The following is an 18658-nucleotide window of genomic DNA, read 5'->3' as shown; positions in this document are numbered from 1 at the left end:
GTCTGTTCTGTACATCTGTGCCTCTTTCTGTTTTGCATATAGGGTTATCGTTACCATCTTTCTAAATTCCATATATATGTGTTAGTATACTGTAATGGTCTTTATCTTTCTGGCTTACTTCACACTGTATAAGGGGCTCCAGTTTCATCCATCTCATTAGAAATGATTCAAATGAATTCTTTTCAATGGCTGAGTAATATTCCATGGTGTATGTGTACCACAGCTTCCTTATCCATTCATCTGCTGATGGGCATCTAGGTTGCTTCCATGTCCTGGCTGTTATAAACAGTGCCACGATGAACATTGGGGTGCATGTGTCTCTTTCAGATCTGGTTTCCTCGGTGTGTATGCCCAGAAGTGGGATTGCTGGGTCATATGGCAGTTCTATTTCCAGTTTTTTAAGAAATCTCCACTCTGTTCTCCATAGCGGCTGTACTAGTTTGTGTTCCCACCAACAGTGTTAAGAGGGTTCCCTTTTCTCCACACCCTCTCCAGCATTTATTGCTTGTAGACTTTTGGATAGCAGCCATCCGGACTGGCGTGTAATGATACCTCATTGTGGTTTTGATTTGCATTTCTCTGATAATGAATGATGTTGAGCATCTTTCCATGTGTTTGTTAGCCATCTGTATGTCTTCTTTGGAGAAATGTCTGTTTAGTTCTTTGGCCCATTTTTTGATTGGGTCATTTATTTTTCTGGAATTGAGCTGCAGGAGTTGCTTGTATATTTTTGAGATTAATCCTTTATCTGTTGCTTCGTTTGCTATTATTTTCTCCCAATCTGAGGGCTGTCTTTTCACCTTGCTTATAGTTTTTTTTGTTGTGCAAAAGCCTTTAAGTTTCATTAGGTCCCATTTGTTTATTTTTGCTTTTATTTCCAATATTCTGGGAGGTGGGTCATAGAGGATCCTGCCGCGGTTTATGTCGGAGAGTGTTTTGCCTATGTTCTCCTCTAGGAGTTTTACAGTTTCTGGTCTTACATTTAGATCTTTAATCCATTTTGAGTTTATTTTTGTGTATAGTGTTAGAAAGTGTTCTAGTTTCATTCTTTTACAAGTGGCTGACCAGTTTTCCCAGCACCACTTGTTAAAGAGGTTGTCTTTTTTCCATTGTATATCCTTGTTGCATGTCATCCTTGCACAGGGGCCATGCTAATCTTGTCTGCATCGTTCCAATTTTAGTATATGTGCTGCCAAAGTGGGCACTTGCTAGGCATTTTAAACTAAGTCACAGAACTATGCTATTTTTCTTTTTGTATTGTGCACCCATTTTCAGAATTCTCAACACTGACAACTCATTTTGTATCTAGCATGGCTCTCTCTACAACTTGAAAACAAATTCTCATGCAAGCAAATCAAACCCAAGTCTCCCACACTGCAGGTGGATTCTTTACTGTCTGAGTCACCAGGGAAGCCTAGTCAGAACATGACATTAAATACGAGTCCCATTCTCACACCCCCACTGCTCCAAAGGAAAGTTATTATCAGAATGGTTACCATTTCTGATGCATCACAGGAGACTGGGCAATAAAAGGGCTCATACTAATTGAGTACTTACTGTGTGACCAAGCAGTGTTTCAGTCCCACACATATCCTCACAAGACTGTGTGTTGGGCTATTATTATCACTTGATGGATGGTCTGTTGAGCATATGTCCCAGTCTTCATAGTTAGTAAGCAATTCTGGGTCCCGAACACATGCCCATCAGAAATATACACTATCAGGTGCTAGAATTAGCCAGAGTTGCAGTTCACATTTACACTGACAGAGTTGGAAGAGACAGTTCCTTAGAACCAAAGAAAAGAGTACTGGTGTTGGACACATAAGAAGCTCCAAATGTCACTGGCTACAAAATTATCAGAGTAGAAGCTATATTTTTAAGAAATATAGTTGCAGGTCCAAAATTTGGTCATTTAGAATATTCTTTAAACAATGCAAGTAAATGCTAGAATTATCTTCTAAATCATTGCTACCTGGAATTAGCTTTATTGATTAAAGTCACATACAAGAATGGGCTGTCTGTGTTCTCAGTGTTGATTTGTGTTACATGATACCTTTGATAGTCTACTGCTAAATATCTAAATTTACTACACAGCCAAAAGATCAGAGGGGAAGAGGAGATGTAAATAAGAAAGCTGGAAAGGGCACAGCAGAGAGTCTGGATAAATCCAGGGAGTTGTACGTTTTTGCTCATATTTGAATCTATATGTTGCTAAAACAAAACAAAAAACATAGGCAAGTATTATACATTTTAAAGTTTTCAGGGTATAAAATTCATATATTCAACAAGTTCAGTGGTGAAAATCAGAGGTAAGTTTTAGTTCATATCCTTTCTTACTGTGATATGGCACCAGAGTTTCTTTATGGCATTCTTCATCTCCATGTTTCTCAGCGTGTAGATTAGAGGGTTGAACATGGGAGCAATGATAGTATAAAAAAGAGAGAACACTCTGTCTTCTGGTATACTTACCAGAAGTCCCATTCTCACACTCCCACTGCTCCAAAGGAAAGTTATTATCAGAATGAAGAATAAAGGAGAGATAAAGAGGACCACCACAGTGATGTGGGAACTGCAGGTGGAGAGAGCTTTGCTGCGATTCTCTACAGAGTAGGACCTGACAGTGTGTAAGATCACAGCATAGAATCTCAACAAGACCACAGAAGTCACCAGGCCCATGAGGCCCAAATTGGCGATGACAAGGAGACCAATTCTGGTGGTGTCAGTGCAGGCCAACTTCAGCGAAGGATACACATCGCAGAAGTAATGATCTATTTCGTTGGGGCCACAGTAGTGTAAAAAGATGGCCAGGAGAAACTGACCGAAAGAAGGCAGGAAGCCCCCAGCGCCAGAAGCAGCGATCATGGCCCCACACTCCTGTCTGGTCATGATCAGAGTGTAGCACAGAGACTTGCAGATGGTCACATAGAGATCAAAGGCCATCCCCGTGAGGATGAAGACCTCGATCCTCCCAAAGAAGTGCATGGTGAAGAGCTGTGTCATGCAGCCATGGTAGGAAATGGTCTTCTTTGCTGCCAGTAAGTCAGCGATCAACTTGGGGGTCACAGTGGAGGTGTAACAAATGTCTGCGAGGGAGAGGTGACTCAGAAAGAAATTTATCAGCTGCTTCATAAGTTGACTGGAGGAGATAGAAATCATGACAAGTAGGTTTCCGATCAGAATTCCAACATAACAAAGTAAGAACAGTAAAAAACAGAGAATTTCAATTTCCTTTTTCTGAGAAAGTCCTAAGAGAATAAATTTTGTGATGTTATTCTTATTTTCCATGACTCAGAGCAATTTGTAGCCACCTGCAATTAGTTATCAATCTTTATAAGTATACAAATATGATGATGCATATTATTCCTTGTCATCAGTTCAGTTCAGTCACTCAGTTTGTGTCTGATCCAACTCTGCGACCCCATGGACTGCAGCATGGGGCATTTTATAATGGAAAGGGTTCAAAACTTGAAGAAAAAGATTTGGTTTTTATTTTGAAAGGCTTTCCTTAAGTTCTTTTTGTCCCTATCTGGAAAATATTAATTCCTCATAAACAACTTTGATACCTGATTTGAAAACTAACACTGTAGAATGCAGTATATTTACATAACCATTCTATTAGCATGTATTATCAACCATAACTGGATATTATGCCCTGGTAGAATTCAAGAAATGGTACTGTAGAAAAAAAATCAGTCATCTCTTTCCTATTCTCACTATTAGTTATTGAGAAAATAGACATAGAATGAAACCCTGAGAGAAAATAAAAAAGCACAAATATATGAGATATAATATATGGATAATGTTATATGTGAGAAATTTCCTTCCATCCATCCTAGATGGAAATGTGATAAATAGAAAAAAAATCAACAAATTTGGAATCATGAGGTATATATACATGGCCAAAATCAGCTATATCTATCTTGTGCCTAATTTACAAGTGTGCTTAATTTACTGATAAAATATTATATTTTATAGTCAAACAAAAGGATAACAAGCAAAGTGTAATTACCTCTAGTTTTTCAAAATATATCATCCCAAACGTTAAAAATATGTGTTTTAGATATTCAGTAAGGCATTTGAGGATACTATTGTTTCACTTGAATTTTAGTCTCCCAAAGTGTCTTATTCACTTGCATAAATTGGTTTCTTTCTAACGATGTACTCAAACTGTTCAACTCTTATGTTTAATTCTTTCTGTTTCTATATCACATGTCTTAGAATCGCAGGCTGGCTTTTCTCTCTCTCATTTCTGTTATTTTTACCTCCTTTGCCTCCTAGTCACTGCTATAAAATAATGTAAGACCAGCTCTAATAATGTATTTATAACTATTACACCTTTGAATAAACCAATACCTTTCTACTGGTAGAAGTTCAAGAAGCATAGACTAGGGAAAATTACTGAGACCTAATCATTCCACTAAATCATACCAAAATTCTCTACTTCAGCTATTTAAAACACAGGACCTTAGTATTTAGAATATTTTATTTCATTTACTCCAAACTTCAGAACCAATATATTCACAATTTATTCTCAAATCTGTAATGCTCCTCTCCTTTTTCATTTACAGAGAAATTACCATTCAAACCTGTGTACATAAAACGAGGTTTGGAAGAGTAAAACTGCAAATCTGTCTAGTGTACGAGAGTCATCATAAATGGCCACAAAATGACATTTAAATATGTATTATCTTGAATAGTGAGGAGGGGATATTTGTAGTGGTCAAATAAGCCATCTCATTCAACTAACAATTATGTTTTAGGCTTTTAAAATTATTCTCAATAATTTAAAAGCATGTAATGCTCTATTTTAACTTCTCCCCTAAATTAGATTTGTTTGATTTGGTGGGAAATAATATAAATTAAATATTCAATCACAGATTATTCTTTATATAATACTTGATTTTCTGCATGAACTGATCAGTTAAGTTACATTTTCTCAGGCTTTTTTTCCCTTACAATATGTCTAAAATCCTGCCTCTGTGAGATTCTTTATCAGACAACAGGCCAAATCATATTTGAAAAAGACAATGTAAATACCATTTTGGTAAGTGTGTTTGCAGACTAAAAGTGCAAAATCAATGAAACGATTATGAATTATTGAGAAAGTAAACAAAAGCTTTTAAAATGCAGATTATTTTGTCTTACCAATACTTGAAAATTTCAGGCAAAATTGAAAATTATTTTTTAAATTGTTATCATGTAAATGCACTCAATCTAGTCAATTAGAAAGCGATGTGAAAGAGATGTGAAAAATATGTGAAAAATACCTATAAAAATTTACTTTTTAAAATATAAAAACTGTATAATGCATGACTCAAAAACTATAACCTATATTCCTAAACAACTTGAAAGCATTTTCCCTATTTTTGATTATTTCTAAAGAAATAAAACAGTATGATTCATATGTCTAGAAGCATTTACATATTTTAAAAAATAAATACTATATCATCTTAACAGAAGATATTCTTTAAAATACTGAACTATTTGGAAAATTAAACAAAATTGTCTCACTGTACTATTTTCTAACTTGTTGACATGAGTGTGCAACATCCCTTTTTTATATTTCAGGGCTTCCCTGGTGGCTCAGATGGTAAAGGATCTGCCCGCAAAGCGGGAGACCCAGGTTCAATCCCTGGGTTGGGAAGATCCCCTGGAGAAGGAAGTGACAACCCACTCCAGTATTCTTGCCTAGAGAATCCCATGGACAGAGAACCTGATGGGCTACAGTCCATGGGGTCTCAAAGAGTCGGACACAACTGAGCGACTTCACTTAGACATCAATAAGCAATGGGAGTTAAACTATATCTTTAAGGATCTCTGCTGGACCCAAACTTTTTGTCCATGGTTCTGACATAAATTTTGAGGAGTCAGCAGCTGGATGTTGATGATTATTATTTTCCAAACAAATCAGAATAAATTTACAACCCTCCTCCAGGCTACAGTCTCTCTTATCTCTTATAAGATTAACTGATCCGGTCTCAGAAAGAAGCACAACTCCTTGAGCTCTCCTTTACTTTGGATCCTTTCAGTTCAGTTCAGTTCAGTCGCTCAGTCATGTCTGACTCTTTGCGACCCCATGAATCACAGCACGCCAGGCCTCCCTGTCCATCACAAGCTCCTGGAGTTTACTTAAACACATGTCCATCGAGTCGGTGATGCCATCCAGCCATCTCATCCTCTGTCGTCCCCTTCTCCTCCTACCCCCAATCCCTCCCGGCATCAAGGACTTTTCCAAAGAGTCAGCTCTTTGCATGAGGTGGCCAAAGTACTGGAGTTTCAGCTTCAGCATCAGTCCTTCCAATGAACACCCAGGACTTATCTCCTTCAGGATGGACTGGTTGGATCTCCTTGCAGTGCAAGGGACTCTCAAGAGTCTTCTCCAACACCACAGTTCAAAAGCATCAATTTTTCAGTACTCAGCTTTCTTCACAGTCCAACTCTCACATCCATACATGACCACTGGAAAAACCGTAGCCTTGACCAGACGGACCTTTGTTGGCAAACTAATGTCTCTGTGTTGTCTAGGTTGGTCATAACTTTCCTTCCAAGGAGTAAGTGTCTTTTAATTTCCTGGCTGCAATCGCCATCTGCAGTGATTTTGGAGCCCCAAAAAATAAAGTCTGACACTGTTTCCACTGTTTCCCTGTCCATCTCCCATGAAGTGATGGAACCAGATGCCATGATCTTAGTTTTCTGATTGTTGAGCTTTAAGCCAACTTTTTCACTCTCCTCTTTCACTTTCATCAAGAGGCTTTTTAATTCCTCTTCACTTTCTGCCATAAGGGTGGTGTCATCTGCATATCTGAGTTATTGATATTTATCTTGGCAATCTTGATTCCAGCTTGTGCTTCCTCCATCCCAGTGTTTCTCATGATGTACTCTGCATAGAAGTTAAATAAGCAGGGTGACAATATACAGCCTTGATGTATTCCTTTTCCTATGTGGAACTAGTCTGTTGTTCCATGTCCAGTTCTAACTTTGCTTCCTGACCTGCATATCCTTTAGAGCCTGCTATTTTAAGTTCCCTTTATCCAGTTCAGGTATATGGAAATCTCTGTCATCTATAGTTCAAACTTAGGTATTCTTCTCTGAAATTCCTAATGAGTCCATGAAGTAGTGAAGCTGGACTCGCAGTTCCGAATCAATCTTTGTTCAGTTCTATCACAATGTATTAAACTCCTGCTACTTCCAGGTAGATCTCACTAACTACAGCCCACCATGCCATGGTTACTCAAATATTCTGTCTTGTGGTTCTTAGAACTACCTACCTTGCTTTGTATTTTTATCTAATTATTGTCAGACACTGTTAAATGCTTTAGCTTATCTCTCTAAAAAAATTTTATCTTGGTTAGAGTTAGGGTCAGTGCCTCATTTTCTCCCTGACCTGGACATAATGAAAAACAAAACAAAACAAAACAAAATTTATGTCATTCAGATCTATGTGGAATAGTGAATGCTTGAATTTAGAACAGATTATGTAAACTTTCTGAGCCTCCTTACTTGTTTAATCTCTAAAGAAAGGAAAATAAAACTCAAATTATCAATTAGTTATCAATTACTATGTGCCAGGAGTTGTACTAGGTGGAAAAAAGACTAAAATCACCTAGGAGACTTTACTGAAATTATCATTTAGTAAGTTAGTTACCTAGTTCTCCCATAATAAGATTGTGACTGGATAATGAAATAATGAATCATGAAGGATTTGAGGTATTATATTAGATTATACAATGCATTCCTCATTTAATCAATTATAAGTCACTTTATCTCATCATGAATTAAATTATTAATTATATTAGTTTTCTCATTTATCCTCACTCTATACTTTGATTATTTTAAGTTTTTAGTATGTATTTGTCATAGAAATAATTTTTATTTCAATATTTGATAGAATGAACTGAAAATTCATTTTAATTATGTCATTGTCAATATAATTGGTTTGTCATGTATTTAAGAGACATAAAAACACAGAATCTTATAATCATATTTACTTCAGAATGATAGAGAACTCAGAAAGATCAACTTAGAATTGCTCTTCTAATTTTTACTAGTATTCTGTCTATTAGTAAAAGTTATTTGAAGGTCACATAAATCCATCCCTGTAACCTTCCCCCATTTCTCACTCCCTTGGTTTACTATGGAGACTAGACCCTTAAGAGTACTCTTATACATTAAAACTCAGTCACTTGACCTAAAACCCTGGTTGTCTCCAACCTGGGTTGTCTCCAAACTGTGCAGAACTAAATCTGACCATGCTCTATTAGCCACTCTTTCATTTATTCTGAATAATTATTCAGATCAACTTCATTAACTTCCTATTTTAATAAAAGCTCTGTCTTGGCTGAAATGTAATAGAATAAGTGGTGTTAATACAGGAATGAGAAACTCAAGCTACAAATAAGGCACATTCAGGCAATTAATAGAAAGTAAGAACAAAGTGATTTTACATACTCTGTACTTCTTGAGCTTTTCCTTAACAGATTTTTTTTGTATTCTTTACTGAAATATAAGTCACCGACTTCCTGCTTTACTTGTTTCCCTTAAAAATTCCCCAAGTTATGAAAAAATGTTTATCACTGTCATTGTTTATTACTTTATGCATTTGACATAGGAAGGGTAAGTTATCACACATGAATTGATAAAAAATTATGTAACCATGAAAGAGATGCTCTATGTTACCAGGTAGATAGAGCAATAGTTTCAAATATTGACTGTATATAAACATGGCTAAAGTTTTCTAACAAACATTAGCCAGAGGGCAAATGATCATTAAATTATATTTAAATAATAAATTCTAAAAACATATTGATCTAGCAACAGTGATTAATTGTGGGTTGATTAAAGAAAAGTTAACTCATGTCCAACTCACCAGATATTTGGCTTAAATCTAAGGTACACGTAATATTTCACAGTACCATACCTTAAGTTAACCAGTAAATTCTATGACTATGTAGTAATATGTCTCATTATACAAGTAATTTTGAAGAACTCTGAAAACAGAACTTACCTGCTCTTTAAGGTAAGGTGTCCAGCTTTTTTCTTAAGCAAATTCAAAAGGCTTTTCCCAGTTTTATTTTAATATTTAAGAGAATAAAATGATACCATCAGCATTTATGTTGGCAACTATTCTTTATTTCTCTTTAAATACCACTTGTATTATATTCTATGCTGAACATAAAAATAAAGACAACACACAGTTCCTTACTGATTTCTAAACAACTTTACCAGGGAGATATTTAACTTGCAGACATTTATTGCAGTATTTCTGTGACTGTGGAAATTCCCTTTGGAATAATTTGACCAAAGTGAAGCCGAACTTTTTTTAACATTATTCAAAGACCTAAAAATAATTATATGATCAAGTCATATTTTCCCTATGCACATATGGAAACAAAGCACAAATCATCTTCTATTTTAATACAGGGACAATTGTGAGAAAACGCTAATGACCTGGAAAGAAAGCTCATAATATCCACACCTCAGAAAGAAGAGGTGAAGAAAGAGAAGGAAACTCTGAGTTGCAGGTAAAAGAAAAACACTGATGCTGCCTCAATTCAGTTTGTGGTGGGTGCTGGCTATTCCAGCATGCATCTCCTATAGTCTATTAATAATAAAACCACTTTGAAAAGTTACCACAATCTGTTGTTCTTTCTTCCTCAATGTCCTTTACTGTTGATTTTTCTGTCAACAATTCACACAAACAGCTCCTTTATTTACTTCATACCTGTAATGGAAGACAATACCATTTTTTGTGATTATTTATGCTTTTCTTATTTCTCAGTAACATTTTGAGACAGTATTTTCTCTTATCTGACAACGTTTTATTCAAGCTCCAGCGACCATATTCCTGAAATGTGTTTGCATTTTTTAAAAAATGGTACTTTAACAGTTTTAAGTGCACAGCTCAGTGGCATTAATTATATTTAAATAGTGTGCAACTGCTGTATATTTCCAAAACATTTCATCACTCCAAACAGAAACTTTGCACCCATTAAGAAATAATAACTCCTCAGCCTCCTTTCCCTCTGCCACTGATGTCCTATAATACACTCTGCCTCTGTGAATCTGCTTCTTATATTTCATGTAAGTGGAATCACACAATGTTTGTTTCTGCTATCCTTTTTTGAAATTAATTAGTTAATTTGGCTGTATTGCATCTTAGCTGTGGCACAGGGATCTCATTGCACTGCCTCGGCTCTTCATTGCAGTGTGGAGTCTCAGCTGCTCCTCCACATGTGGGACTGAACCTGTGGCCCCTGCATTGCAAGGTGGATTCTTAACCACTGGACCACCAAGGAAGTCCCCTATCCCTTTTTCCTACCTTGCAATTTAATCTTCAGTTCATCTCAGTTCAGGCATTCAGTCATGTCCAACTGTTTGTGACCCCATGGACTGCAGCATGCCAGGCTTCCCTGTCCATCGCCTCACGGAACTTGCTCAAACTCATGTCCGTTGAGTTGGTGATGTCATCCAACCATCTCATCCTCTATCATCCCTTTCTCCTCCTCCCCTCAATCTTTCCCAGCATCAGGGTACATTGCAATAAGTCAGTTCTTCATATCAGGTGACCAAAGTATTGCAGTTTCAGTTTCAGCGTCAGCCCTTCCAATGAATATTCAAGACTGATTTCCTTTAGGATGAACTGGTTGGATCTCCTTGCAGTCCAAGGGACTCTCAAGAATCTTCTCCAACACCACAGTATAAAAGCATCAATTCTTTGGTGCTCAGTTTTCTTTATAGTCCAACTCTCACATCCCTACATGACTACTGGAAAAAACATAGATTATTTGACTAGATGGACAACTGTCAGCAAAGTAATGTCTCTTATTTTTCATATGCTGTCAAGGTTGGTCATAGTTTTTCTTCCAAGGAGCAGGCATCTTTAATTTCATGGCTGCAGTCATCATCTACAGTGATTTGGGAGCCCCCCAAAATAAAAGTGTCTCACCGTTTTGTTTCCCCATCTCTTTGCCATGAAGTGATGGGACCAGATGCCATGATCTTAGTCTTTTTAATGTTGAGTCTTAAGCCAGCTTTTTCACTCTCCTCTTTCACTTTCATCAAGAGGCTCTTTAGCTCCTCTTCACTTTCTCCCATAAGGGTGTTGTCATCTGCATATCTGAGGTTCTTGTCATTGCATATCTGGCAATCTTGATTCCAGGTTGGGCTTCATCCAGCCCAGCATTTCCCATGATGTACTCTGCATGTAAGTTAAATAAGCAGGGTGACAATATACAGCCTTGACTACTCCTTTTCCAATTTGGAACCAGTCTGTTGTTTCGTGTCTGATTCTGACTGTTGCTTCTTGACCTGCATACAGATTTCTCAGGAGGCAGATAACATGGTCTGGTATTCCCATCTCTTGAAAAATTTTCCTCAGTTTTTTGTGATCTACACAGTCAAAGGCTTTGGCATAGTCAATAAAGCAGAACTAGATGCTTTTCTGGAATTCTCTTGCCTTTTCTATGTGGTTTATATTGCCATGTGCTTCTTTTAGCAATACCTTTTCTAAAGAATTTTACTGTCTGTCATCAGGAGATACTTGTAGTCAGTGCTATTTATATTACTGTGTCACTCTGCCATCTAGTGGATATGCTATTTGCATCACTTGCTAGGGAAAGACAAATTCATACTCTTTGCTACTAATTTGCAGAGGGATTTTATGCTACTTGTGGCTCAGAAGGTAAAGGATCCGTCTAGAATGTGAGAGATTTTGGGTTCAATTCCTGGATCAGGAAGATCCCCTGGAGAAGGGAATGGCAACCCACTCCAGTGTTCTTGCCGGGAGAGTTCCAGGCGCTGAGGAGTGTGGCGGGCCTCAGTCCACAGGGTTGCAGAGTCAACCATGACTGAGTGATTAGCACTTTATACTCTTCTATCCTATGAAAAAATTCTGCCAATTACTATGCAGCTTTGCTGAGAATGAGAATGAGAATACAAATAGACAATGTAGGGTCAAACTGGGAATGTTGGGGGGAAATAAAACCAACATTTCCTTCCCATTATGCCAAACTAGTATTTAAACTGGTATATAAACTTGAGGGGAAAAAAATAATTTCTTGTGTAATAAGAAATAATACTGGACTGAGATTATCAGATTTACTTTAATTCTTTAATCTTCTCTGAATATGTGCCAGACTGGAGGCCCAGACCAGATCAAAGAAAGATAAATAAAACTGCCTGTGAGCACAGTGAGTGACCCTGGACACCAGGGTGCTCCTGATGGCCTGCCTTCACACTCGCCGTTCTCAGAGGCATCTGCACATACATACCTGGGGGGGGAGTGCAAATGTTAGCTGCTCTGTCGTGTCTGACTCCTCGCGACCCCATGGACTATAGCCCACCAGGTTCCCCCATTCATGGAATTCTCCAAGCAAGAACACTGGAGTGAGCTGCCATGCCCTCCTCCAGTGGATCTTCCCAACCCAGGGATTGAACCCGGGTCTCCTGCACTGTAGCAGGACTCTTTACCATCTGAGCCACCTGGGAAGCCCCTCCTCAGTTATAGAGAAGGGTTGATAAAGCTTGCATTGAACTGAATCCTTACATGTTAAGGTGGTTAGAATGTACTGTTTAATTACAGTAATAGACATTTTATTGAATGGAGAAGTTAAATCAACCTGATAGAGATGTATAAGTATACAGATAATTTTGAAACTGTACTTTGAGAACACCAAGTGTAAAGTGATCTTAGTGAAAACTCTAGGCCAAGGTGAGGACCAGGCACACAGTATGTAAAATGTAGAGAAAGATTGTGAAGTTTTATATCTTGTCTGAATTCTCCATGAAGAGTTACCCCCTTCCTTTGATACACATTAAAGCTTGTGTCTCTAGAGCTCCTTCTTGTATACTTTTAGTGAAATTGGGCAACCCAGAGAGTCTGAGTCATTCACACTATTCTGTTTTTGGGCACTTTGGAGAAAAAAATATTCTTTTGTTATTGTTGTTCTGAAATTAGTTTCCTGTGGCTTTTAAAAATTAATTCATTTAACGTTAAATTTCTCTCCTGAAGACACATAAATGAGACCAGTGTTTCTTTCATATTTTAGTCTTGAAATATTTGAAGACACTGGTAAGAGTCTCATTTTATTTTCCTTCTGTGTTCCAGATATCTTCAGGTCCTGGATTGGTTTATCAGATGCTCTAGCTCCCATATTACACCTCATTGTTATTACTTCACATTGTAGGTGTCTATATAATTATTGCTAGTTTCTGGGAATCATTGACTCGTCTGCAGTGAGATGCTGTCAAGAACAGAATGCTTGTTTCTGAACTAAAATGAAAATTGGAGTTACTTCTTTCTGTTTACATCAATTACTAATGCAACCACAATGAATGCCATGATTATAATATTGAAACTGAACCAATTTCATTCCCATCATTGACACAGTTTTACAACCACAGCCTCTTCATTACTACATACTTGTCCCATAGGCATGAAACTCTGTTACAACTCTATTCAGCAATTGGTACTAATCCTAATTGCATTCTTTACACAATTCAGATCCTTTAGTACACTGATCTTATATTATACTTTTTGTTGTTGTTCAATCTCGCAGTCATGTAAGACTCTTTGCACCCCCGTGGACTTCAGCATGCCCTCTGTCCCTCACCATTTCCCAAAGTTTGCCCTGCATTAACTCTACTTCTCATTGAAAAAAACGAACATTCAAACTCCTACCTTGGCTCAGGCTGTCATCTCTGCTTAAAATGTCTTTTGTTTTTCTTTCTTATCCTTTCACTTTATCTTAACACTATAGTTTGACTCAAAGTTCAAAGTCCAATTGTGATTTTATTGATCGAAATATCTTGATCATTATTCAAGTATTTCAACATGTGAAGAATACTACTGCTTGACAAAACCTTGATGAAAAATAAATAAACAAAACACAAAAATGTTATGAACAGTGGCAATGCAGAAAAATGCAGTATTTTGTAAATTAAATTATTGTTTCTCTCACTACATTATAATTATACCATAATAATCACATTGTTGAACTTCCCAGGTGGTGCTAGTGGTAAACAACCCAACTGTCAATGCAAGAGAGACAGGTTTGATCCCTGGGCTGGGAAGATACCCTGGAGGGGAGCACTGCAACCCACTCCAGAATTCTGCCTGGAGAATCCCATGGGCAGAGGAGCCTTGCGGGCTTCAGTCCATATCCTCTCACAGAGTCAGGCACTACTAATGTGACTTAACACACACAAGATCACATTATCATAAGCCATATTTGAGAACAAGCTTAGGTCTCTGCGTTGCCACTCAGAGGACATCTGCCTACTGCTCTGCAAATAATGTTAGACTTTGAACAATCAAGAAATGCATTCTATTGCATAGGTTGACAAGGTGTGATCTGCAAACCAAATCTGGCTTACTGTCTTTTATAAATAAAATTTTATTGGAACAGAGCCATGGCTGTTGATTTATGTGTTGCCTATGGGTGAATCCAAGCTGCAAGATGCAGAAGTCCATAGCTGAAATTGAGACTATGTGGCACATAAAGGCTAAAGTATTTACCGTACTTTTTCCAGAAAAAAAATTGCTGCTCCCTGTTCTATTAAATTAAGTCACTGGAGTTGAGATGCTTACATGTTAAGATATGGCAGCTTCCTAAATAATAATTATGCTATACTTCCCATAAACCTAGACAAAAATTGAAAAACAGAATACCAGCTTTCTTTCAATTTCAATAATAAATGTAAGAATAAAAAAGAATTGTGCTCATATTTGTAATAGTAATGCGAGTTGTATTATCTTAAGAAAATCAATGGCTTTTATAGAAAATGAAACACAATACAATGTTAAAGAAAGGATAAAAAACACTACATGATTCATAGTCTATAAGTTTTACATCCAACACATCAATATGTCCCTCAGATACAGAGAAAGTGGAAGTCACTCAGTTGTGTCTGACTTTTTGCGACCCTATGGACTATACAGTCTATGGGATTCTCCAGGCCAGAATACTGGAGTGGGTAGCCTTTCTCTTCTCCAGGGGATCTTCCCGACCCAGGAATCAAACCGGGGCCTGATGCACCACAGGCGGATTCTTTACAAACTGAGCTATCAGGGGAGCCCACAGATAGAGAGGGACAACCAGAAATTCAACAGAAATTAAGAATCTTTGGATTGTTACCCAATAGCTGATTTTGCTTTTGTATATTTCTGCGTTTTGCAAGTAAAGACAAAAATATAGTGTCTAGTTCAACATTTTCAAAAGATCAGTGTACCCGAGTGCATGATGAAATTGTTCCCCAAACTTTGGAAAAAAAATACATATGCAACCAAAGTATCACAAGGGCATTATTTCATCTAATTGCCCCATTTGTGGTCTCAAGGCAATAGTTAAATAATATTCTCTAAGGTTAACCTCCTTAGGGTTTCGGTGGCATGTATATGTGACAGTTTGATGTTAGGGTTCAGCTTTTTGATCTCCTTTTCTCTTTGTCATGTCTGAATATATTTTTAATACATTATAAGAGAAATTCATTTTTCTTAAATATTCATTCCAATATACTCTAGATTCCTGTTATTATTTTTCAGGTTTATTACTATATTAAAAAAAAATTGACTTCTCAGCAGAAATTTTCCTGGAATCCATTAAACTTAGAAAAGAAGCTTTATTAAATGAGCCAGTCAAATTCTTCTACACTCAGGTGAGTTGATTTTTATTTCACTTTAAAAGGAAAATAATATGGTCCTAACATGTTCCATTAATCTTTGCAGGAGGCAAACACATGTATAAATCTAACTGCCAGGTTACCTGTTTAGTTGACTAGGAGTCTTTGATAATTTATCTTTCACCACATTTATTATTGTTCACCAGGCTACATCACAAGGAAATATTTTTGTTTTTTCTGGAGCACAATATTTTCATTCCCTTAATGCATACAAACTTTAATAAGAAGCAAGAATTATAAGTTATCATTTGTGCTTATGTGGATTATTTCCTGGAATAATGCTCTAAGAAACAAATTGAGGCTGAAGCTCATATTTTATAATGTTATAGTTTCTAAAACACCTGTTACAGGACTGAGTAAACAGTGGGTCTGCAATGGGAAAATTATCCCAGGGTAGTTGCACAAGAAAGTAGATAAATACTGTACACAGCATCTGTGCTCACAGCTGAGCACGGCTGGCACTTCCCGGGGCCAAATGAGCAACTGGGAAAGTTGGCCCCAAGGCTGTTGACAAACACAGAGTGTGGGAGGTGGGGTGAAAAGCTACAGGTGTAGAGAGGTGTGTGGGGAAGAAGGAACAAGTCTGCATCAGAAACCGTATTCATCTCTGGTGAATACTTCCCTTTCAAACCTGGGCTATTCAAACTTTGTTACCACAGACATAGGGAACAGATCCTGATGTTTGGGGAAAAGTGTCTTCAGTTAGAGAATATGCGCTCTATGATTTGTATGTTAAATTGAAAAATACTTTCAGCAAGTCATACATATGAAGGAATTAATCACATGTATCAAATCAAAGGAATCTAAAGGAACAGTTGAAGAAATAGAGTGGGAGAATATGTGAATGATACACATGTACAGGAAACCTTTAATCTGCTGTATGTCCTTTAATCTTGGAGTATGAAGTAATAAAAATTGAAAATAGTGGAGCTTTAATTTCAGCTCCTAATGAGATGTAGAATTTATACAGAATTCTATGTGGAATGAACTTCCTTTTATACTGAGTGCCATTTCAGGTTTGGTAAGAAGTTAGGAAGTACCTTTGAAAATAATTAATTTTAATGTCAGAAAAAGACAGTAGAGGCATTTTGGAGGAACAGAAGCTAACTAAAAGATAAATACATACATGCATAATAGCACTCTTTCCCCACAGGCACTCTCATTCTATGCTAATTCAGGAAGCTTAAGTCCCTAGGTTTCACTCTGCTACTTGCTTCACAGGCCTCGGCTGTGTTCAGTGCACGGAGTCTACAGTGCGGTGCTGATTTAACAGGGAAGTGTAGCTTCTTTTACTCCACTGTGCTTAATCATGGGGCTTCCCCAGTGGCTCAGCAGTTAAAGAATCTGCCTGCAAGGCAGGAGCCACAGGAGAAGCAGGTTCGATGCCTGGGTCAGGAAGATCTCCTGGAGGAGGGCATGACATCCATGAAATTAAAAGATGTTTCTTCCTTGGAAGAAAAGTTTTGACCAACCTAGCCAGCATATTATAAAGCAGAGACATTACTTTGCCAACAAAAGCCCATATAGTCAAGGCTATGGTTTTTCCAGTGGTCATGTATGGACGTGAGAGTTGGACTATGAAGAAAGCTGAGCGCTGAAAAATTGATGCTTTAGAACTGTGGTGTTGGAGCAGGCTCTTGAGAGTTCCTTGGACTGCAAGGAGTCTCAACCAGTACATCCTAAAGGAAATCAGCCCTGAATATTCATTGGAAAAACTGATGCTGAAGCTGAAATTCCAATACTTTGGCCACCTGATGTGAAGAACTGACTCATTGAAAAAGACTCTGATGCTGGGAAAGATTGAGGGCAGGAGGAGAAGGGGATGACAGAGGATGAGATGGCTGGATGGCATCACCGACTCTATGGACATGAGTTTAAGTAAGTTCCTGGAGTTGGTGATGGACAGGGAAGCCTGGCGTGCTTCAGTCCATGGGGTCACAAAGAGTTAGACACAACTGAGTGACTGAATGAATTGACATTGGTCATAGCTTCTCTTCCAAGGACCAAGCCTTTTTGTTTGTTTGTTTGTTTGTTTGTTTGTTTGCATGGCTGCAGTCACCATCTTCAGTGATTTTGGAGCCCAAGAAAATAAACTGTATCACTGTTTCCATGGTTTCCATAGCTATTTGCAATGAAGTGATGGGACTGGATGCCATGATATTTGTTTTTTCGAATGTTGAGTTTTAAGCCATGTTTTTCACTCTTCTCTTTCACTTTCAGTGAAAATCCATCTTTGGTTTCTGATATGACTCATTAGATGGTACAAGAATAGCTTGAAATTAGAAATAACCCTAAAGATGAACAAAATGAGTTTCAATGTTAAAAATATTAAGCAAGAAAATCTTTCATCTATTAATTTTGCCATCATTAATAGAGTGGCTTTTGAGATGGCATTTACATTGAAAATTGCCATCAGTCTATCATTTTGTTTAACTCCCAAAGTTACCTGTTGTCAACTAGGTTAATGCTGCCATTTAATCTACAAATAAGCCTGCATCAATGAAAAATTGATTGGTCTCTCTATGAAAGAAATGGAAATTTTTATTCAAGCCATGTTAGGATTATAAACTAGGATCAATCTCTCATAAAGCTCTAAGAACCATTTTGCCTGTAAGTGGTCAAAGGAAAGTTATTTAAAATTTTAAGACAGAGAACACTGTATTTGATGTTGTTGTTTAGTCACTAAGTCATGTCTAACTCTTTGCAGCCCCATGGACTATAGCCCACCAGACTCCTGTGTCCATGAAACTTTCCACACAATAGTACTGGAGTGTGTTGCCATTTCCTTCTCTAGGAGATCTTTCTGATCCAGGGATCAAATGCATGTCTTCTGTGTTGGCAGGAGGCTTCTTTACCATTTGGTTACTAGGGAGACCCCAGGCTGAACATTAAATGATGTGTAACTGAGTGTACACAATCCAGATCCAAGTAAGTAATGGGTCATCAGTCATCTTGCCCCCATATGGGATCAAGAACAGAT

The 18658-nt window shown here is 37.4% G+C and overlaps 1 protein-coding gene and 1 pseudogene across 1 annotated transcript; both read right to left on the bottom strand.

Moving 5' to 3' along the window:
* Nucleotides 1-1088: 1088 nt before the first annotated feature.
* Nucleotides 1089-1205, bottom strand: LOC122453443 (annotated as a pseudogene).
* Nucleotides 1206-2316: 1111 nt separating this feature from the next.
* LOC122452859 (olfactory receptor 4P4-like) lies at nt 2317-3285 on the bottom strand. Its single transcript, XM_043486608.1, has one exon. It carries the CDS (start codon nt 3283-3285, stop codon nt 2317-2319), a length of 969 nt encoding a protein of 322 aa, XP_043342543.1.
* Between the last annotated feature and the right edge of the window lie 15373 nt (nt 3286-18658).

Source organism: Cervus canadensis, chromosome 14 (assembly GCF_019320065.1).
Source record: "Cervus canadensis isolate Bull #8, Minnesota chromosome 14, ASM1932006v1, whole genome shotgun sequence".
Taxonomy (NCBI): domain Eukaryota; kingdom Metazoa; phylum Chordata; class Mammalia; order Artiodactyla; family Cervidae; genus Cervus; species Cervus canadensis.
This window is presented reverse-complemented; position numbering and strand designations above follow the sequence as displayed.